Source organism: Scyliorhinus torazame, chromosome 17 (genome assembly GCF_047496885.1).
Source record: "Scyliorhinus torazame isolate Kashiwa2021f chromosome 17, sScyTor2.1, whole genome shotgun sequence".
Taxonomy (NCBI): domain Eukaryota; kingdom Metazoa; phylum Chordata; class Chondrichthyes; order Carcharhiniformes; family Scyliorhinidae; genus Scyliorhinus; species Scyliorhinus torazame.
In genome coordinates this window covers 92795618-92817807 of record NC_092723.1, presented here as the reverse complement: position 1 = coordinate 92817807, position 22190 = coordinate 92795618, and the positions used below count along the sequence as shown (strand labels likewise).

General features: G+C 45.5%; 1 protein-coding gene across 4 annotated transcripts in view; it reads left to right on the top strand.

Annotated features, from left to right (window-relative positions):
* Window positions 1–22190, top strand: part of ift70 (intraflagellar transport 70) — a 354021-nt gene that overhangs the window by 274741 nt on the left and 57090 nt on the right. For 3 of the 4 annotated variants that reach the window (XM_072480753.1, XM_072480750.1, XM_072480752.1), the window contains 2 exons: window positions 2974–3184; window positions 9228–9257. In XM_072480753.1, coding sequence (XP_072336854.1) covers window positions 2974–3184; window positions 9228–9257 — 241 coding nt within the window. The remainder of the gene's footprint in view (window positions 1–2973; window positions 3185–9227; window positions 9258–22190) is intronic. The other variant, XM_072480751.1, reaches the window with a different exon arrangement.

Below are 22190 nucleotides of genomic sequence, written 5' to 3'. Positions count from 1 at the left end.
AGGTAGAACGGGCTGAGAGGGATAGATTAGTGGAGGACATACTCCAGGTGGACAGGAGATACTCGGAGGCCCTGGATGCGGGGCTGCTGAGGGAGTGGCGGAGGTTACAGGTGGAATTTGGGCTGTTGACCACAAGGAAAGCAGTGGAACAGTTGAGGAAGGCAAGGGGGGCGATCTATGAGTACGGGGAAAAGACAAGCAGAATGTTGGTACACCAGCTCAGGAAAAGAGAGGCGGCCAGGGAGATAGGTAAACTAAAGAGTAGAGATGGTAATACTGTCCTGGACCCAGCGGGGGTGAACGAGGTGTTGAAGGACTTTTATTGTAAATTATATGAGTCGCAACCCCCGGCTGAGGTGGAGGGGATGAGGCAATTTCTGGATCAGTTGAGGTTCCTGAGTGTGGAGGACCTGGTGGAGGGTGCTGGGAGCCCCAATTGAGACTGAGGTAATAATCAAGGGACTGGAGGGCATGCAGTCGGGCAAGGCCCCGGGGCCTGACGGCTACCCGGTGGAATTCTATAAGAAGTTTTCAGAGATATTGAGCCCACTGCTGGTGAGGACATTTAACGAAGCAAGAGAGAACGGAGTCCTCCCCACAACAATGTCGCAGGCCTCGATTTCATTGATCCTGAAACGGGAGAAGGATCCGGAGCAATGCGGGTCATACAGGCCAATTTCTCTACTGAATGTGGATGCCAAACTGCTGGCTAAGATACTGGCCACAAGGATAGAGGACTGTGTCCCGGGGGTGATAGGGGAAGACCAGACGGGATTTGTTAAGGGCAGGCAACTCAAGGCCAATGTTCGAAGGCTTCTAAATGTTATTATGATGCCCTCAGAAGGAGAGGAGGCGGAGGTGATGGTAGTGATGGATGCGGAGAAGGCTTTTGATCGGGTGGAGTGGAATTACCTGTGGGAGGCACTGGGAAGGTTTGGGTTTGGTGAGGGCTTTATTGACTGTGTGCGGTTGCTCTATCAGGCACCAGTGTGCGTATGAACCGGCTGAAGTCGGGGTATTTTGAACTACACCAAGGGACGAGGCAAGGGTGCTGCCTCTCCCCGTTACTGTTTGCTCTGGCCATAGAGCCATTGGCCATGCAATTAAGAGCCTCTCGGAACTGGAAAGGGCTGGTTCGAGACCGGGTCTCGCTCTACGCAGATGACCTGCTCTTGTACATTTTGGACCCGTTGGAGGGGATGAGGGAAGTAATGCGAATCTTGGGGGAATTTGGCAATTTTTCGGGCTATAAATTGAACATGGGGAAAAGCGAGATGTTTGCGATCCAGGCAAGTGGACAGGAGAAGAGACTGGGAGAGCTACCGCTTAGAATGGGAGGGAAGAGCTTTCGATATCTGGGAATCCAGGTGGCCCGGAAATGGGAGGTACTACACAATTTAAACCTATCCCGGTTGGTAGAACAAATGGAAGGGGACTTTAAGAGATGGGACATGCTCCCGCTGTCACCGGTGCGGAGGGTACAGACCGTGAAAATGATGGTCCTCCCCAGATTTCTGTTTGTCTTTCAGTGCCTCCCCATCTACATCCCTATGGCCTTTTTCAAGCGGGTGAATAAGGTTATTTTAGGCTTTGTGTGGGCGAGTAAAACCCCGCGAGTGAAGTGTAGGCGGGGGGGGTTGGCGCTGCCAAACTTCTGCAATTACTATTAGGAAGTGGGTAGTGGGGGGGGGGGGGGGGGTCGGCATGGGAGCGGATGGAGGCAGCGTCATGTAAAGACGCAAGGGAGCATTGGTAACGGCACCTCTGCCGTTCTCGCCGTCCCGATACTCCACAAGTCCGGTGGTAGTGGCGACTCTGAGGATCTGGGGGTAATGGAGGAGATATAAGAGAGTGGAGGGAGCATTGATTTGGACCCCAATTTATAATAACCACAGGTTTGTACTGGGTAGGCTAGATGGCGGGTTCCAGAGTTGTCAGAGAGCAGGAATTGGAAGGATGGGGGTCTATTTATAGACTGGAGCTTTCCCAGCTTGAAAGCTTTGGAGGATAAATTTAAATTGCCAGCAGGGAATGGTTTTAGGTATTTGCAGGTGCGAGACTTCCTGAGAAAACAGGTGCCGGCCTTTCCGCTGCTGCCGCCACGGGGGATACAGGATAGAGTAGTTTCCAGTACCTGGGTGGGAGAGGGGAAGGTATCGGATATTTACCAGGAGCTTTCGGAGGCAGAGGAAACTCCGATGGATGAGCTTAAGGGCAAGTGGGAGGACGAGCTAGTAGGAGAGATCGAGGCGGGGCTATGGGCAGATGCCCTAAGCAGGGTTAATATCTCCCCATCATGCGCCAGGCTTAGCCTGATACAATTTAAGGTAGTCCACCGGGCACACATGATAGCAGCTAGGATGAGTAAGTTCTTTGGGGTTGAGGATACGTGTACGAGGTGCGCGGGAAGCCCAGCAAATCATGTCCACCCATTTTGGGCATGCCCGAAGCTTAGAGGGTTTTGGCAGGATTTTGCTAAGGCAGTGTCCACAGTACTAAAAACACGGGTGGTGCCGAGTCCGGAGGTAGCGACCTTTGGAGTGTCGGAAGATCCGGGAGTTCAGGGGCGAAAGAGGCCGACATCTTGGCCTTTGCCTCCCTAGGAGCCCGGAGACGGATCTTGTTAATGTGGAGGGACTCGAAGCCCCCGAGTGTAGAGACCTGGATTAGTGACATGGCTGGGTTTCTCAGTCTCGAGAAAATAAAGTTTGCCTTAAGAGGGTCAATGTTAGGATTCTCCCGGAGGTGGCAGCCTTTCGTCGACTTTCTCGGGGAAAATTAAAATTGCGGGGGGGAGGGGGGCAGATTGTTGTCGTATGGTTGAGGTGTGTGACGATTGGGCTGGGGGGGAATGTTTATTTTATCATGTTGATGTCATTGGGATATGGGGAAGCAGATACATTCTTATTGAATGGCAGAGTAGGCTTAGCTACTCTTCCCACTACTTATATTCTTTCGTTCTTGTTTTGTCAGGTATATTCCAGTGCTTATGGCTCAGGCCAGAATCTACTGGAACTTGGAAAACTACCAAATGGTTGAGAAGATCTTCCGAAAATCAGTGGAGTTCTGCAATGAGCACGATGTTTGGAAATTGAATGTTGCCCATGTTCTCTTTATGCAAGAGAATAAATATAAAGAGGCAATAGGCTTCTATGAACCAATTGTGAAAAAGCATTACGACAATGTAAGACACCAATATTTGCATTTAGTCTTGCTCTAAAACCATAGTGAAATGATCATTTTAAGTTGTTCTGACCCTCATGATTTTATTTAATGCTTGTTATTTACAGACTAAAGGCAATCAAACTACTAAAACTTGATTATGTGGATAATAATGAGTATACACTCACCAGCATTTAGAATTATTACTCATTGCCAAATATTTATGGGATACTGTATATCTATATCCTAATATGCATTTTCAAATAGATGATCAATAGGTGCCCTTAACCTGAACCTTTTTGTTTTTTTGGAGCCACACACAAAATCAAGTTTATTTTTAATTTTAAAATAATAATAAGTAAAGGTGTGTGTGAGAGTTTAGTGATCATTAAGTACTCGTTTCTGTAAAGTTGTTAATTTTTTGGAAGTGTTCCTCATATTTTTAGGTTAGACGGGAATGGTCGGAGCAGGCTTAACTTTGCTGTGCTACACTTTTTTTTGTTCTTTGGTATGTCTGAACCCTAAACTTAATTGATTCTATATTGAAGCAAGACAACTATTTCCTTATTGAACACAAACCTAAGAACTTAAATTGACAGAAAACTGATCATCACTGAAATACTTTCATTTGGTAGTTTTGTCTGTCCAATAAGTTAGAACAGCATTAAGTTGGAATAATAAATGTGCCAGTTTTACTGGGCACGTAATATACGTTTTATACAGGCATTCAATTGTCAAATGCAATATCTCCAATAATTTGCCTCTGAATTAGTTCACAGACAAATAGGGCTGCCCACTTTTTCAAGCAGTAGATTTTTTGTACAGAATACATGGCATTCTACAAAGTCAGAGAGACTGATAATTTCAGATAAATCTATGAAAGTTCATTGAGCTTTCCCAACTTCACAGAATTTCATAAATTCCACAGAACAAAAGCACCAAGTGAAGAATTTAACTTAAATCATAAGACCATAAGACATAGGAGCAGAATTAGGCCACTTGAATCTGCTCCGACATTCAATCATAGCTGATATTTTTCTCATCCCCATTCTCCTGCCTTCTCCCCATAACCGCTGATCCCCTTAGATTTAATTAATTTAAGGAATAATTAAATATTATGCAATCCTGTCTGGCAGCTTGTAATTTGGATTTTAAAGATTCTAAATTGTATTTTAAGAAATAAGATTAATTTTCTGTAAACATTTTAATTCCATCTGTCAAAATAGCTTCACAATGAAAATATTTTGATGTTTGCTTTTAAATAAGAAGTAAATTATTTCCAAAGGAAAAGATGGGTTGGATTCATTAAATCTATTTCAGTCTAGTAGTGGATTATTTTGATTAAAATGTGTGCAGTTCTTACTGTCTCAACATCATTCTTGCTGCTAATATGAAGCCATGTTGCCTACTTCCAATGATTTCCTTTTCAAAAAAGGGACTAGGGATAACCCTGGGAATTACAGGCCAGTTAGCCTTACTTCGGGGGTAGGCAAAGTCATGGAAAGGGTACTGAAGGATAGGATTTCTGAGCATCTGGAAAGACACTGCTTGATCAGGGATAGTCAGCACGGATTTGTGAGGGGTAAGTCTTGCCTTACAAGTCTTTATTGAATTCTTTGAGGAGGTGACCAAGCATGTGGATGAAGGTAAAGCAGTGGATGTAGTGTACATGGATTTTAGTAAGGCATTTGATAAGGTTCCCCATGGTAGGCTTCTGCAGAAAGTAAGGAGGCATGGGACAGTGGGAAATTTGGCCAGTTGGATAACGAACTGGCTAACCGATAGAAGTCGTGGTGGATGGCAAATATTCAGCCTGGATCCCAGTTACCAGTGGCGTACCACAGGGATCAGTTCTGGGTCCTCTGCTGTTTGTGATTTTCATTAATAATGAGGGAGTTGAAGGGTGGGTCAGTAAATTTGCAGACGATACGCAGATTGGTGGAGTTGTGGATCGTGAGGAGGGCAGTTGTCGGCTGCAAAGAGACATAGATAGGATGCAGAGCTGGGCTGAGAAGTGGCAGATGGAGTTTAACCCTGAAAAGTGAGAGGTTGTCCATTTTGGAAGGACAAATATGAATGCGGAAAACAGGGTTAACGGTAGAGTTCTTGGCAATGTGGAGGAGCAGAGAGATCTTGGGGTCTATGTTCATACATCTTTGAAAGTTGCCACTCAAGTGGATAGAGCTGTGAAGAAGGCCTATGGTGTGCTAGCGTTCATTAGCAGAGGGATTGAATTTAAGAGCTGTGAGGTGATGATGCAGCTGTACAAAACTTTGGTAAGGCCACATTTGGAGTACTGTGTACAGTTCTGGTCGCATCATTTTAGGAAAGATGTGGAAGCTTTGGAAAAGGTGCAAAGGAGATTTACCAGGATGTTGCCTGGAATGGAGAGTAGGTCTTACGAGGAAAGGTTGAGGGTGCTAGGCCTTTTCTCATTAGAACGGAGAAGGATGAGGGGCGACTTGATAGAGGTTTATAAGATGATCAGGGGAATAGATAGAGTAGACAGTCAGAGACTTTTTCCCCGGGTGGAACAAACCATTACAAGGGGACATAAATTTAAGATGAATGGTGGAAGATATAGGGAGGATGTCAGAGGTAGGTTCTTTACCCAGAGAGTAGTGGGGGCATGGAATGCACTGCCTGTGGAAGTAGTTGAGTCGGAAACATTAGGGACCTTCAAGCAGCTATTGGATAGGTACATGGATTACGGTAAAATGATATAGTGTAGATTTATTTGTTCTTGAGGGCAGCACGGTAGCATTGTGGATAGCACAATTGCTTCACAGCTCCAGGGTCCCGGGTTCGATTCCGGCTTTGTTCGCTGTCGGTGCAGAGTCTGCACGTCCTCCCCGTATCTGCGTGGGTTTCCTCCGGGTGCTCCGGTTTCCTCCCACAGTCCAGGGATGTGCAGGTTAGGTGGATTGGCCATGATAAATTGCCCTTCGTGTCCAAAATTGCCCTTAGTGTTGGGCGGAGGTGTTGACTTTGGGTAGGGTGCTCTTTCCAAGAGCCGGTGCAGACTCAATGGGCCGAATGGCCTCCTGCACTGTAAATTCAATGATAATCTATGATTAATCTAGGACAAAGGTTCGGCACAACATCGTGGGCCGAAGGGCCTGTTCTGTGCTGTATTTTTCTATGTTTTATGTTCATCCAGATGTTCAGGAACTTATTTATTAATAAAGATACCAATTTTTTTCCTGACCCTAGATGTTAAACAAATGAGCCTGTAATTACCTGGGTTCACTCTGTGTCCCTTTTTTTGAAAACAGGTATCACATTAACTCCTTTTAAGTTTCCCTGTACACTCTCTATAGAACCTTGAAATATCATCTTTCTGTGGTCTGTGCTATTTCCCACCCGCCACCTCCCCACTCCCCAACCTCCATTTCTCAGCATCCACAGACTTTGGGTATCAAGATATAGAAAGTATATGACCTAGCTTTACTAGAATGGTACCAAGGATGAGGGACTTCCGTTATGTGGAAATGTTAGAGAAGCTGAGATGGTTGACTTTAGAGCAAAGAACTTTAACGTCAATAGAGGTGTTCAGAATCAGGAAGGATTTTGATAAATACAGAAAGGAAAGCTATTGGCACTGGCTGAAGGGTCGGTAACCAGGGAACACAAATTTACAGTAATTAATAAAAGATTAAAAGTTAAGGAGATTTTTTTTATGCAGAGTAACTCTGGAATTATACTACCTGAAGGAGAGACAAGTTCACGAGTAACTTACAAAAGCGAGTAGAATAAATATTTGAAGGAAAAAATTGGAAAGTTATCGGGGAAAGCAGAGTCAGCACAGGCAGGATAGGCTGAATGGTCTCCTGTACAGTAAGATTCTGTGATTTTATGTACACCTCTCAGCCCAACACATTGTCTTACTTCAACTTAATTAACTTTGCTAACCGATTACTTTTGATTTATTGTAGGATCTCGCATAACTTTTAGACAGTTATGGATTTATCTCATCCCCAACCTCCTTCTGATTGTAAACATGAAATAAAGTAACAAAATGTTGCTGCTAATATCCATTCATTGTTTATTAAATCACCAACGTCTCCTCTTAGATCCCACTTCACATTTATCAATTCTCCTTTTACTAGTATGTTTGGAAAATACTTTATTGTTCTTTTTAAATTGTCTCTTTGTATTCTGTCGTTATTTTCTTATCCCTTTCTTAATCTTCCCTTATTTTCATATCTGTAATGTTCTGAGACTCAAAGAATTTCTTTTTTAATAGTAATTTACTTCTAAAAAGCATGCAATTGTTGAAGTACAGTTCTGTGTATCAATTTCTCCTTCTATTTCTCAGCCAGGTCACTCCTTTTTCTAAAATCTGCCCTATTCCAATCTAGTGCCCTTGTCTTTTGTACTAATTAGATTTCTTTCTATTTATTATTGGTTGCTTGTGATGGAACAGAGGAAATGTGATCAGGGTATGTAAGAATATGACAGGTACAGCTAAGATAGAGAACATCAGTTCTCCATTTGCTAATGACCAATGGACAAGATATGAAATTTGGGGCAAGAGATGTGGGGAATCTGTTTTATACAGTTGACCTCAAACTCACTGCCTATCAGGGTGTTGGAAACAAGGACAGTGAATGATTTTGAAATCACATTGAATGGGCACTTAAGGAAACAAACTTTCAGGACTACAAGGAAAACAGGACTGATTGAATTGCTCTATGGAGAGATAACATGGACTCGATAGATTTAATGGCCTCTTGTGTGCCACAGTGACTCTATGACTTGCACATCTTTCCACTAACTGTGCAATATCTGATCAGAAATGGCAAACTTGAAGGCCTACACGATACTTGGCAGCTGAGTCCATTAACGGCAAGAGATTTCCGGCACATCACCCAATGTGACATTGGCAGTTATTAATAGCTTTGCAAAGAAGTTGCACAACGTCAGCATGGTTTTGTGAGGGGCAGGTCATGCCTCATAAGCCTCATTGAATTCTTTGAGGACGTGACGAGACACATTGATGAAGGTCGGGCAGTGGATGCTGTGTATATGGGTTTCAGTAAGGCATTTGATAAGGTTCCCCATGGTAGGCCCGTTCAGAAAGTCAGAGTGCATGGGATACAGGGAAATTTGGCTGTCTGGATACAGAATTTGCTAGGTGAATTGGGGTCCACGTACATAGATCCCTCAGAGTTGCCACCCAAGTTGATAGGGTTGTTATGGTGTGTTGGCTTTCATTAACAGAGAGATTGAGTTTAAGAGCCGCAAAGTTTTGCTGCAGCTTTATAAAACCCTGATTAGACCACACTTGGAATATTGTGCCCAGTTCTGGTCGCCTCATTATAGGAAGGATTTGGATGCTTTGGAGAGGAGAGGAGATTGACCAGGATGCTGCCCGGACTGGAGGGCATGTCTTATGAAGAAAGGTTGAGGGAGCTAGGGCTTTTCTCACTGGAGCGAAGAAGAAAGAGAGGTGACTTGATAGAGGTGTACAAGGTGATGAGAGGCATGGATAGAGTGGATAGCCAGAGACTTTTCCCCAGGGCGGAAATGGTTTTCACGAAGGGACATAGTTTTAAGGTGAGTGGAGATGTCAGAGGTAGGTTATGGGGAGATGTCAGAGGTAGGTTTTTTTACACAGAGAATGGTAGGTGCGTGGAATGCACTGCCAGCAGAGGTGGTGGAGTCAAAGTCATTAGGGACATTTAAGCGACTCTTGGACAGGCACATGGACAGCAGTAAATTGAAGGGGTGTAGGTTAGGTTGATCTTAGATTAGAATAAATGGTCGGCACAACATCGTGGGCCGAAGAGCCTGTCTTGTGCTGAACTGTTCCATGTTCCACGTTAACTTATACACCAGATTCATTTAAAAAAAGCAAATCCATGATTATAGTAAAGGAAGATTAGAAATAAAGTTTTTGAAAAGATTGCTTAAGGAGATAAAATTATTGCAATAGTGTTCCAAAAAATAAATTTTAAATGTTTCTTTAAATTGTAAAAATAATTAATTTTTGTCAAATATTATTTCTAGTTTTTACATTTAAGGGAGATTGTTCTTAAAATATTGCATCTATATTCCATCAGGATTTGTACTTGAACATGGCAAAATTGCAGGTAATCTAGAGTCCATTCTAAGCAGATTTTTTCAAACTGTGCCAAAATTAAAATATGTTATTCAGTAACAGCTACATTGGGCTGATGGTAGATGAAGTTTTAAGAGTTACCATTAATGTTAATACATGAAAAGAATAATGTATTAATTTCTGCTTAAATAAGCAAACCATCTTGGTGCCTTTGACCTGTGTCTACTGTAGCTGGCCAACGTAGCATCAATTCTCATCTCCAACAGCTGTGGTTAGGCCAAGGTAACATCCAGTGATGCCCTTCAAGATAGAACTCTCAGTAAATGACAATAGATAAGATTTTTTTAAATCAATTACCTGATTTAATGGGGAATGATCTGAATGTGAGATATGTTGTTTAATGTTATGATTTTGTGTCTTTATTCTAATTTTAAGTTGCAATATCCCATCGCAAGACTATGTCAAGACTTCTATATTAAATTCATCATATCAAATCAGTTTTTATTGTAAAATGACGTACTATATTTCTATAAAATATTTTTTTTCTTTAATGGGATTGTTGTAAAGCTAGTTTGGTAACTAATAGTTTGATATCGAGTTTGGTAACTGCTGGGAGCCAATGATAAATGCAACTTGGATATAAAGGTTTATATTGTGAAAACAGTGAGTTAGGTGAACTGGGTAGTCTCTCAAACACTGAATTTTTAAAAACAATTTAGAGTACCCAATTTTTTTTTCCAATTAAGGGGCAATTTAGTGGGGCTAATCCACTTATAGAACATTACAGCGCGTACAGGCCCTTCAGCCCTCGATGTTGCGCCAACCTGTGAAACCACTCTAAAGCCCATCTACACTATTCCCTTATTGTCCATATGTCTATCCAATGACCATTTGAATGTCCTCCGTGTTGGCGAGTCCACTACTGTTGCAGGCAGGGCATTCCACACCCTTACTACTCTCTGAGTAAAGAACCTACTTCTGACACCTGTCCTATATCTATCTCCCCTCAATTTAAAGCTATGTCCCCTCGTGCTAGACATCACCATCCGAGGAAAAAGGCTCTCACTGTCCATCGTATCCAATCCTCTGATCATCTTGTATGCCTCAATTATGTCACCTCTTAACCTTCTACTCTCTAACGAAAACAGCCTCAAGTTCCTCAGCCTTTCCTCATAAGATCTTCCCTCCATACCAGGCAACATTCTGGTAAATCTCCTCTGCACCCTTTCCAATGCTTCCACATCCTTCCTATAATGCGGCGACCAGAATTGCACGCAATACTCCAAATGCGGCCGCACCAGAGTGTTGTATAGCTGCAACATGACCTCATGGCTCCTAAACTCAATCCCTCTACCAATAAAAGCTAACACACCGTACGCCTTCTTAACACCCTCTCAACCTGGGTGGCAACTTTAAGGGATCTATGTACATGGACACCGAGATCTCTCTGCTCATCCACACTGCCAAGAATCTTACCATTAGCCCAGTACTCAGTCTTCCTGTTATTCCTTCCAAAATGAATCACCTCACACTTTTCTGCATTAAACTCCATTTGCCACCTCTCATCCCAACGCTGCAGCTTATCTGTGTCCCTCTGTAACTTGTAACATCCTTCCGCACTGTCCACAACTGCACAGACTTTAGTGTCATCTGCAAATTTACTCACCCATCCTTCTTCGCCCTCCTCCAGGTCATTTATAAAAATGACAAACAGCAGCGGCCCCAAAACAGATCCTTGAGGTACACCACTAGTAACTGGACTCCAGTCTGAACATTTCCCATCAACCATCACCGTCAATTTCTGATCCAAACCGCTAAATCACCCTGAATCCCATGCCTCCGTATTTTCTGCAGTAGCCTACCATAGGGAACCTTATCAAACGCTTTACTGAAATCCATATACACCACATCAACTGCTTTACCCTCATCCACCTGTTTGGTCACCTTCTCAAAGAACTCAATAAGGTTTGTGAGGCACGACCTACCCTTCACAAAACCGTGTTGACTATCTCTAATCAAATTATTCCTTTCCAGATGATTATACATCATATCTCTTATAAACCTTTCCAAGATTTTTCCCACAACAGAAGTAAGGCTCACTGGTCTATAGTTACCGGGGTTATCTCTACTCCCCTTCTTGAACAAGGGGACAACATTTGCTATCCTCCAGTCTTCTGGCACTATTCCTGTAGACAAAGATGACTTAAAGATCAAGGCCAAAGGCTCAGCAATCTCCTCCCTAGCTTCCCAGAGAATCCTAGGATAAATCCCATCCGGCCCAGGTGACATATCTATTTTCACACTTTGCAGAATTGCTAACACCACCTCCTCATGAACCTCGAGCCCTTCTGGTCTAGTAGCCTGAATCTCAGTATTCTCCTCGGCAACATTGTCTTTTTCCTGTGTGAATACTGACAAAAAATATTCATTCAGCACCTCGCCTATCTCCTCTGACTCCAAGCACAACTTCCCACTACTGTCCTTGACTGGCCCTACTCTTACCCTAGTCATTCTTTTATTCCTGACATATCTATAGAAAGCTTTAGGGTTATCCTTGATCCTACCTGCCAAAGACTTCTCATGTCCCCTCCTGACTCTTCTTAGCTCTCTCTTTAGGTCCTTCCTAGCTACCCTGCACATCTTTGGGTGGTGGGGATGAGACCCAACCAAACACTGGGAGAAGGAGAATGTGCAGTCTCCACACAGACAGTGACCCAGGGCCGGGGTCGAACCCGGGTCTTCAAACACTTGTGCAATTTCTGTTGCATAAATAAACTTTTTTGGTGTATGTGCAGCCTGTAAATATGCTTTAAATCATAGTTTTAAGCTAAAATTGCTATTCTCTTGCCAAGTCTGAGTGATGACACATTTGGCGTCGGAGAACTAAGTTCTGTTGAGAGACTGAAGGCATTAGGAACTGAGGTAACAAGAGCTACAGAGATGTTGTGGAAATGTTGTTCAAATAGATTCTGCAACATTTTTTTTAAAAGTTATAAATTTAGAGTACCCAATTCATTTTTTCCAATTAAGGGGCAATTTAGTGTATTCAATCCACCTACCTTGCACATCTTTGGGTTGTGGGGGCGAAACCCACGCAAACATGGGGAGAATATGCAAACTCCACACGGACAGTGACCCAGAGCCGGGATTGAACCTGGGACCTCGGCGCCGTGATACTGCAGTGCTACCACTGCGCCACCGTGCTGCCCTAGATGTCTACACCAGTTTAAACTTTGTCATGTCAAATTAAGAGCTGATGTGAGGAAATTCCGGGCTTGTTTTATCCAAAGTCAGAATTACCCTTAAAAGTGTCATCAACACAGGGACTGTTCTGTTTGGGGCCTAAAAAAAACAGGGAGAAGCTGAAAATTGGGAGAAAGTACCTCCCCTTTGACACTTTATGTACATTTAGCTGTTGATTCATAAGGACCTACTTGCCTGAAAGAGGCATAAGGTTTTTTTATTGTACATCAGGTTCCAGGGTAAAATTCAGATACAAACAAGTAGGACTTGGGGTGCAATTTAAATGTGAGATAGCCACATAGTGGAACAGGAAGTGGGCACCAATTTTGCTTTCTTGCTTTTTGCTACTTCCATTGCAATTCCAATTAAAGTTTAAAGTGCCAGCAGTGTGCACATGAGACATGTCAGATCCTGTGCTGGGGAGGTTTTTCATTGGTGAAATCTGCCATCATTTGACAATGCGGCAGGCATGGGCATGAGGATCTTTGGATCCTCACTGTCTTCAGGTGATGTCCCGGAGGACTAGAGAATAGCCAATGTTGTTCCTTTGTTTAAGAAGGGTATCAAGGATAATCCAGAGAACTACAGGCCGGTGAGCCTTGCGTCAGTGGTAGGGAAATTACTGGAGAGAATTCTTCGAGACAGGATCTACTCCCATTTGGAAGCAAATGGACGTATTAGCGAGAAGCAGCACTGTTTTGTGAAGGGGAGGTCGTGTCTCACTAACTTGATAGAGTTTTTCGAGGAGGTCACAAAGATGATTGATGCAGGTAGGGCAGTGGATGTCTATATGGACTTCAGTAAGGCCTTTGACAAGGTCCCTCATGGCAGACTGGTACAAAAGGTGAAGTCACACGGGATCAGGGCTGAGCTGGCAAGATGGATACAGAGCTGGCGAGGTCATAGAAGGCAGAGAGTAGCAGTGCTTATCTGATTGGAGCACTGTGACGAGTGGTGTTCTGCAGGGATCAGTGCTGGGACCTTTGCTGTTCGTAGTATATATAAATGATTTGGAGGAAAATGTAACTGGTCTGATTAGTAAGTTTGCAGATGACACAAAGGTTGGTGGAATTGCAGAGGATACAGCAGGATTCAGATCATTTCGAGACGGGCGGAGAGATGGCAGATGGCGTTCAATCCGAACAAATGTGAGGTAATGCATTTTGGAAGGTCTAATACAGATAGGGAATATACAGTGAATGGGAGAACCCTCAAGAGTATTGACAGTCAGAGAGATCTAGGTGTACGGGTCCACAGGTCACTGAAAGGGGCAACACAGGTGGAGAAGGTAGTCAAGAAGGCAGACGGCATGCTTTCCTTCATTGGCCGGGGCATTGAGTATAAACATTGGCAAGTCATGTTGCAGCTGTATAGAACCTTAGTTAGGCCACACTTGGAATAAAGTGTTCAATTCTGGTCGTCACACTACCAGAAGGATGTGGAGGCAACCCCAGTCAGCTCTCAGCCATGGCATCAAGATGACTGGCCCCAAGATTTTGGGACACAGACTTAGGGAGGCTCTTGGAGGCGGTCGAGGCCAGGAGGGATGTCCTGTTTCCGAGAGGGTGAGCCACAGGGCAGCCAGTGCCGCCTGACCGCAGCCGTCAGCTCAGGCAGCATTACTAGGAGGACAGGCCTCCAGTGCCGAAAGAAGGTCAGCGACCGACAGCGGGTCGCATATGTGAATTGGCATCGCCGCCCCCCCCCCCCCCCCCGAAACATTCCCATCCCCGCACGAACCACCATCCCTTCTCCAACCCTTCTTCACCCTCCTCTCCCGGTGAACTATGCATGCGGCTAACAATGCCCACCTCTGTGTCCCCGCAGGAGAAGTTGTCCCACAGCCGTTGCGAGAGGTCCCAGACCAGCGGCAGCGTGCCGGAAATCAGAATCCTCACCACATTCAAGGAACGGATCCAGGAGGTTACGGGAGTGGCGAGGTAGGAGCAGTCACCAATGCGGAGGTCGGCGCACGCCGCAGAGGTGAGGATGCATCAGACTCCACGTGGATGACCTATCACATGTGAGTTGTTGTTGCCATACAGAATAACCCATTTCTCCCACTGACCATGTGTTCATTCTCTCACAGGACCTCCAGCCGTCGACGGCATCCCATCAGGAGCTGATGCAGACATTAGGTTGCGACTGTAATGTTCAGAGAGGGATGTCAGCGACACTTCAGCAGGTCCATAGCCAATTGGAGGAGTCCCAGAGGCTACGAGTGCAGGAGATGGCACTGGCAATGCGTGGCATCGAGACAAATACTGCTAGGGTGGCGACTGCAGTGGTCCATGAGGTCAGCAGCATGAGAGGAGGTGTCCAAGGCCATCGGTGACGGTCATGGCTGAGGGTCTCGGTAGAGTTTCCGACTCGCTGGGTGATGTGACCCACCACCAGGCGGACCTTCATGAGGTGCTGCGGGGCATGTCTCGGACTCAGATGGGAATAGGCGAGGCGCTGCAGAGTATGTTTCAGTTACTGAGGAGCATCGCCGAGAGCGTCAGAACCATGGTGCAGACATTTGGGGAACCACCAGGGCAGGCAGGGCCAAATGATGCAGGAGCAGCCGGGGCTCAATCCAGCTGCCCCTCTGTTCCGAGGTGAACCCCAGGGCCATATGGGCACTGACCAGGGAGAGGGGACACTAGGGGCCAACCGGACCCATCCTTTGCACTGCCGACAGTGGCCACCAGCTGTCCAGAGTTTGCCCCTCTAACGACATCGGGTCTCGCAGTCAGCAACCGGAACAGGGTGTGCGTTTCCCGCCGGCAGGTGATGCGACGGGTCCTCCGGCCCCAGAGAATGCCCGCCAGGGGCATTGAAGGTGACAGTACGTGGTAAGCAGCTGGCTGCTTCCACCTCTGCTGTGCATCCTGGGGATACACCTGGATGCAGCGTTAGAGCAAGGTAAGCACGTTGGCAATCACTGGAAAAGCACCCGGGGAGGTGGTAAAGAGGGGAGGGTGCGTTGCTGGGAGGGATGGGGGTAGGGGAAGGGAGGGTGAGGAGATTGGAGTGGCACCATCGAGAAAGTGGGACAGTGTGTACACTTATCGGAGACAAATTAAAATATCCTCACCACAAACAGTATGATGCCTCTGGCTCTTTGTTCCGCAATGCGGGCCGACCACAATCACAAGACATGGAGTCCAGGACCACCCACCCGTGACCCCCACCCAACACGGCCAGCCCATACACACCCAACTGCAGCAGCAGGGCCCCTGGTCACCGCCCGCACACCCTACACCCCAGACACCCGAACAAAATGTCACCCCAGCCATGGTCATCTGCCCGGGGTTCGATCCCATACCCTGGGTGGTTGGAGATTGGCTGCTGTGCCTGTGGTGTTGCCTCCCGCAGTTTTCAGGTACAGTGTCCAGGCATCACGGTCTGATTGGTATTCTAGATAGTAAGTCCCACATGCTACATGGCATGCGAACCCTTGGCGATCCACTTGGTGAAGTACTCACGTAACTACGCTTGCCAAATCCCTATTAGCAACAGCCTTCAGCCGTACAGTCAGAAGCCTCCATGATTAGTGGAAGTTATGGGTGGTCGGTTGGGCAGACAGGCAGGGACGAGGATTGCCCCTGGAACGGGTATTCATGATCCAGGGATTGGCATGGAGGACCCACGCATGGTCGTCCCCCAGCAGAGCCCCCCTTCCCGAGCTCTGATACCCCCCCACCCTCACCCAAGCCCCAGTACAGCTAACCCCCACATGGTGCACCACCACAACCAGGGCTGCACCCGCTCTCTCGGTTGACCTCCACCCCCCTCTAAGCACAAGGGAAGCAAGCTCAGTGCCCCCAGGCGCATTGCCTGTGACTAAAGATGGCTACTCGCCTCCTAGGGTTCCCGCAGCAGCCCTTCCACCAGGTTCACGTTTTTCAAAAGGAGTACTAGTCACCGCCAGCATGACCACTTGCTGTGGAGGCTGCTGGATCACAGAAGATCACTGGATATGAGGTGGTTTCCATTAATTGTACGCAAGGCTTGGAAATCGGGCTTAAGTTGTGATTATTGGTTTTGCGCCATGCTATGGCGGGTTTCCGATTTCGCCTGTGGGAACAAAGAACAATACAACACAGGAACAGGCCCTTCGGCCCTCCAAGCCTGTCCAATACCACCCTTGGCCAAAACCCTCAGCACTTCCTTGTGCCCTATCCATATATACCCATCCTATCCATGTATTTGTTGAGATGATTTTGAACGGCGTTAATGTATCTGCTTCCACAACCTCCCCAACACCTGCCTCGCACATCTCCTCTAAACTTTGTCCCACGGAATCTAAACTTCTGTCCCCTGGTGACCAACCACTCCACGCTGGGAAAAAGTGCCTGACCATTCATTCTACCCATGCCACTCATAATCTTGTAGACCTCTATCAGGCCACCCCTCAACCTTCGTCTTTCTATTGATAACAGTCCGAGTCCGCATAGCTAACACCCTCCAGACCAGGCAACATCCTGGTAAACCTCCTCTGCACCTCTCCAAAGCCTCCACATCCTGCTGGTAGTGTGGGTCGCTGAGAATTTTCTTCAATATTTTACCTACTGCTGACGTGAGGTTCACCGGCCTTTGGTTTCCAGGATTATCCCTGCTACCTTTCTTAAACAGCAGTACCACATTAGCTATTCTCCAGTCCTCTGGGATCTCACCTGTAACCAATAAGGAGACAAAGATGTCAGTTAAGGCTGCAACAGTTTCCTTCCTTGCTTCTCTCAGTATTCTGGGGTAAATCCCATCCAGCCCAGGAGACTTATCTATGTTAATATCTTTTAAAAGACCGAATACCCCCTCCGATGTCAACATGACTCAGACTGTCCAAATGGTTTTGTGCCCCGTGCGATTCTCGTTTTTGGCCTCCAGCTATTCCCAGCCTCCTCTTGCTCAAACGCAACGAGGCCACTGAATTGAGCTCAATGCAACAATTTTCAGACCCCATTTTGAAAGGTGCATACCTGTTTTTTGAAAGTTTCATTGTATTTGATACACAACTGAAGGAATAGCAATGCTGTCTAATGATTCAAATATCAGTTCACAGTAACAATAAAGTTCTTATCTTTTATTTAGTTTTATGGGGTGGTGGAAAGTTCTCCATGCAGATCATCAGTTGGAAGTTACTGTCAACAGTTGTAAAGTATTGAATGCAATTTTTTTTTTTAAAAACGTTCCAATTCAGCTGTTGGAAATGTAACATTCTGACCGGACGTTTCCGGCTGTTCTCACCAGCGGGATCTTCCAATCAGATTTCTCGACTGTGGTGGCTGCATAGAATGGGAAATCCAATCCTGCGGCCAGCCAATGATGGGCTGCCTCCGGCACCGCATATCCGGCACCAAGGGCATAGAAAACCCCGCCCATTAGCTCATGTTCATTTAGTTCCCAATGCTGTACGTTTTTTTAAGTTTGTTATCCTAAAATCAGCTTATTCTAGCTGAGACTTGTGATTTGTTTGTTTGATCAAACTGTTCATAATATTCAGTCTGCAGCCTCAAAATAGAAGCAAATAAATCAGTGCTGAAAGAGGCCATTCGACTCATTTATAGATACACCATTGTGACTCCTCAACAGGAGCTTTCTCATCCAATCCCACTTTCCTACCTTTCCCCTACATTCTTTTATATTCACAGAATTGTCACAGTGCAGATTGAGGCCATTCACCCATTGTGTCTGCATTACCTCTGAGAATGAGTTTAGTGCCATTTTCCTGCCTTCTGCCCACATCACTGCACATTCTCCCTTTTCAGATTACAGTTTCATTTTCTTTTGAATGCTTCTGCCTCCACCACACTCTCAGGCCGTGCATTCCAGGCCTTAACCACTCGCTGCAGGAAAAAGCTTTCCTCGTATTGCTGTGTTCTGTGACCTTGTTGACCTTGATCTGTGACCTGGCTTAAGCATACAAAGTAGCAAAGATCAGTGGGAGACTAGAGGACTGGGAAATCTTTAGGGGGCAACAGAAAGCTACTAAAAAAAGCTATAAAGAAGAGTATGAGAGTAAACTTGCTCAGAATATAAAAACAGATAGTAAAAGTTTCTACAAATATATAAAACAAAAAAGAGTGGCTAAGGTAAATATTGGTCCTTTAGAGGATGAGAAGGGAGATTTAATAATGGGAGATGAGGAAATGGCTGAGGAACTGAACAGGTTTTTTGGGTCAGTCTTCACAGTGGAAGACACAAATAACATGCCAGTGACTGATGGAAATGAGACTATGACAGGTGAGGACCTTGAGATGATTGTTATCACTAAGGAGGTAGTGATGGGCAAGCTAATGGGGCTAAAGGTAGACCAGGCTCTTAGCCCTGATGGAATGCATCCCAGAGTGCTAAAAGAGATGGCTAGGGAAATTGCAAATGCAGTAGTGATAATTTACAAAAATTCACTAAACTCTGGGGTGGTCCCGGCAGATTGGAAATGAGCAAACGTGACACCACTGTTTAAAAAAGGAAGTAGGCAGAAAGCGGGGAATTATAGGCCAGTAAGCTTAACTTCGGTAGTAGGGAAGATGCTGGAATCTATCATCAAGGTAGAAATAGCGAGGCATCTGGATGGAAATTGTCCCATTGGGCAGACGCAACATGGGTTCATAAAGGGCAGGTCGTGCCTAACTAATCTAGTGGAGTTTTTTGAGGACATTACCAGTGCGGTAGATAACGGGGAGCCAATGGCTGTGGTATATCTGGATTTCCAGAAAGCCTTTGACAAGGTGCCACACAAAAGGTTGCTGCATAAGATAAAGATGCATGGCATTAAGGGGAAAGTAGTAGCATGGATTGGTTAATTAATAGAAAGCAAAGAGTGGGGATTAATGGGTGTTTCTCTGGTTGGCAATCAGTAGCTAGTGGTGTCCCTCAGGGATCAGTGTTGGGCCCACAATTGTTCACAATTTACATAGATGATTTGGAGTTGGGGACCAAGTTTGCAGACAACACTAAGATGAGTGGTAAAGCAAAAAGTGCAGAGGATACTGGAAGTCTGCAGAGGGATTTGGATAGGCTAAGTGAATGGGCTAGGGTCTGGCAGATGGAATACAATGTTGACAAATGCGAGGTTATCCATTTTGGTAGGAATAACAGCAAAAGGGATTATTATTTAAATGATAAAATATTAAAACATGCTGCTGTGCAGAGAGACCTGGGTGTGCTAGTGCATGAGTCGCAAAAAGTTGGTTTACAGGGCAACAGGTGATTAAGAAGACAAATGGAATGTTGTCCTTCATTGCTAGAGTGATGGAGTTTAAGACTAGGGAGGTTATGCTGCAATTGTATAAAGTGTTAGTGAGGCCACACCTGGAGTATTGTGTTCAGTTTTGGTCTCCTTACTTGAGAAAGGACGTACTGGCACTGGAGGGTGTGCAGAGGAGATTCACTAAGTTAATCACAGAGCTGAAGGATTACGAGGAGAGGTTGAGCAGACTGGGACTGCACTCGTTGGAATTTAGAAGGATGAGGGGGGATCTTCTAGAAACATATAAAATTATGAAGGGAATAGATAGGATAGATGCGGGCAGGTTGTTTCCACTGGCGGGTGAAAGCAGAACTAGGGGGCATAGCCTCAAAATAAGGGAAGTAGATTTAGGACTGAGTTTAGGAGGAACTTCTTCACCCAAAGGGTTGTGAATCTATGGAATTCCTTGCCCAGTGAAGCAGTTGAGGCTCCTTCATTAAATGTTTTTAAGATAAAGATAGATAGTTTTTTGAAGAATAAAGGGATCAAGGGTTATGGTGTTCGGGCCGGAAAGTGGAGCTGAGTCCACAAAAGATCAGCCATAATCTCATTCAATGGTGGAGCAGGCTCGAGGGGCCAGGTGGCCTACTCCTGCTCCTAGTTCTTATGTTCAATGATGCACACACGACTGCTGGTGACTTAACTAGAATTATGATTTATTGATCAACACATGGAAGGATAACATGCAGAATACTATACAGACTAAGATTATTACTTGAATTCAGTGAACTCTTCTGGAACTACACAGTGAATTCTCCTGGAACTACACAATGTGCGACTGTCCTGTTGTACGCCTTACTACCAACTGGCGAGTCTCCCACATCACACACCCATGTCTGACGCCACCAGCTGGTAGGAGGTCACATTGCTAACTATGGACAATACTATTCACAGGCATATCGCCACATCCCTCTTCCTTTGGAAATGTTTAACATTTATGTACAGAAACGTTATTTGTGTTATCGTTAAAAACATGTAGCATATGTATATCCAGATTTAACTGTGCTTCAATTAACATGATATGCCTGCTAAATGTGTCCCTTGTGCACAGTTCATCTCCGACGGTATCACCCCGCTGATCATCTGGGCTCTTGTCAGCTGATTTCCGTGCCAGTCTTTTGTGTCTTCAACTTTTGATGCGATGCGTCCTGAAGCCCGGTCTCCTTGTTGGCCATTCCCGCGACTTCAGCTTCACCAGTTTCTTTCGTTTCTTCATGCAAAACCTTTTGCTGCTGCATTTTTGTGTGTTCTCAGTCATGTCGGCCACGCTGCCAATGTTTCCTTATTCATCATGCTGAGTGTCAGCCACAGTGCCGTTGTCATCGATGGGACTCACGGTAACCCCCACTCTCCTTCTCTTCCTCTTTTTTTTTGAGAACGATTTTGTGACTGCTCTTTTTTCACTTGGCCCTGGTAGCACCCATCTTGCCGCTGGCCTGTGCTGTGGAAGCAGTAATTTGTGGGTCACCTGCAGAGACGTCTCGTGTTGGCGTGAACCTGGGACTGCACGATGGTGGTGAAATCTACACCTTCAACGGCTGGTTGCAGAGCATTGCACTCTGGTGCCTGGATCGGATGCACATCTCCAATGTTGGGTGCTGCCTCTACATCCTGCGTTTGAGTCCCAAGTGACAGCTCCTCATCACACGGAATTCCAATGCATAAGTCATCTTTTCCAGAGAGAACAGGACTCTCGTCTTGTGGTAATTTATACGTATCATCCAATGACGAGGAACTGCATACAGATACAGCCAAGTCTGGTAACATGGTATCAGTATCAACTGTTATTGTGGAGCTGCATGCAGATATAGCCGGTGATTCATTCCCATTTAGTAAAAGCATGTACGTATCATCCGTCGTCGTGGAACTGCATACAGGTGCCGACATCAGTTTCTCCAACTCGTCTTTCGGTGGATTGGCTGTGAGTGTTCGGAATTCCACGACCTGAACAGCCTATGATGATTCCCCAGACGTCTCTAGAGCCACTTTCTCCAGGATGGGTATGATATTATCCATTTTTGTTTTGTTCGCAGCTGAGACGTTGTCCTCCGAGCTGTCAGCTCCTGCAAACTCACTTTTAATCTCTTCATACGCCATCTCAGGGATTTTTCACTGCTCAGTGTCCAGCTCAGGCTGGGCATCCATTGTGATCACCTCGTCATTCCCGCGAAACCACCGGCATAGCGCTTCACAGGCTCCCTCACTTAGTGTGCCATCTTTCCCGCGAAACAACATTATGAATGTTTCATAGTCACCCACCACCAGATCATCCTCTGAACCTTTACTTCCTGGTCTTCGTAAATATCCTCCTGGTACTCATCATCGGAGTCAGTATCATCTGCGAAGACTTCTCCTGTAAAGTACAACATTGCACATGGAATTGTGTGTTCACGCAGGAGGCAACCGACTTCAAAGTTAGCAGTGGGTCTTGCTGCATAACTTGTGTTTAGCTGTGGAGCTTCGGGAGGACTGAAAAAATTGACT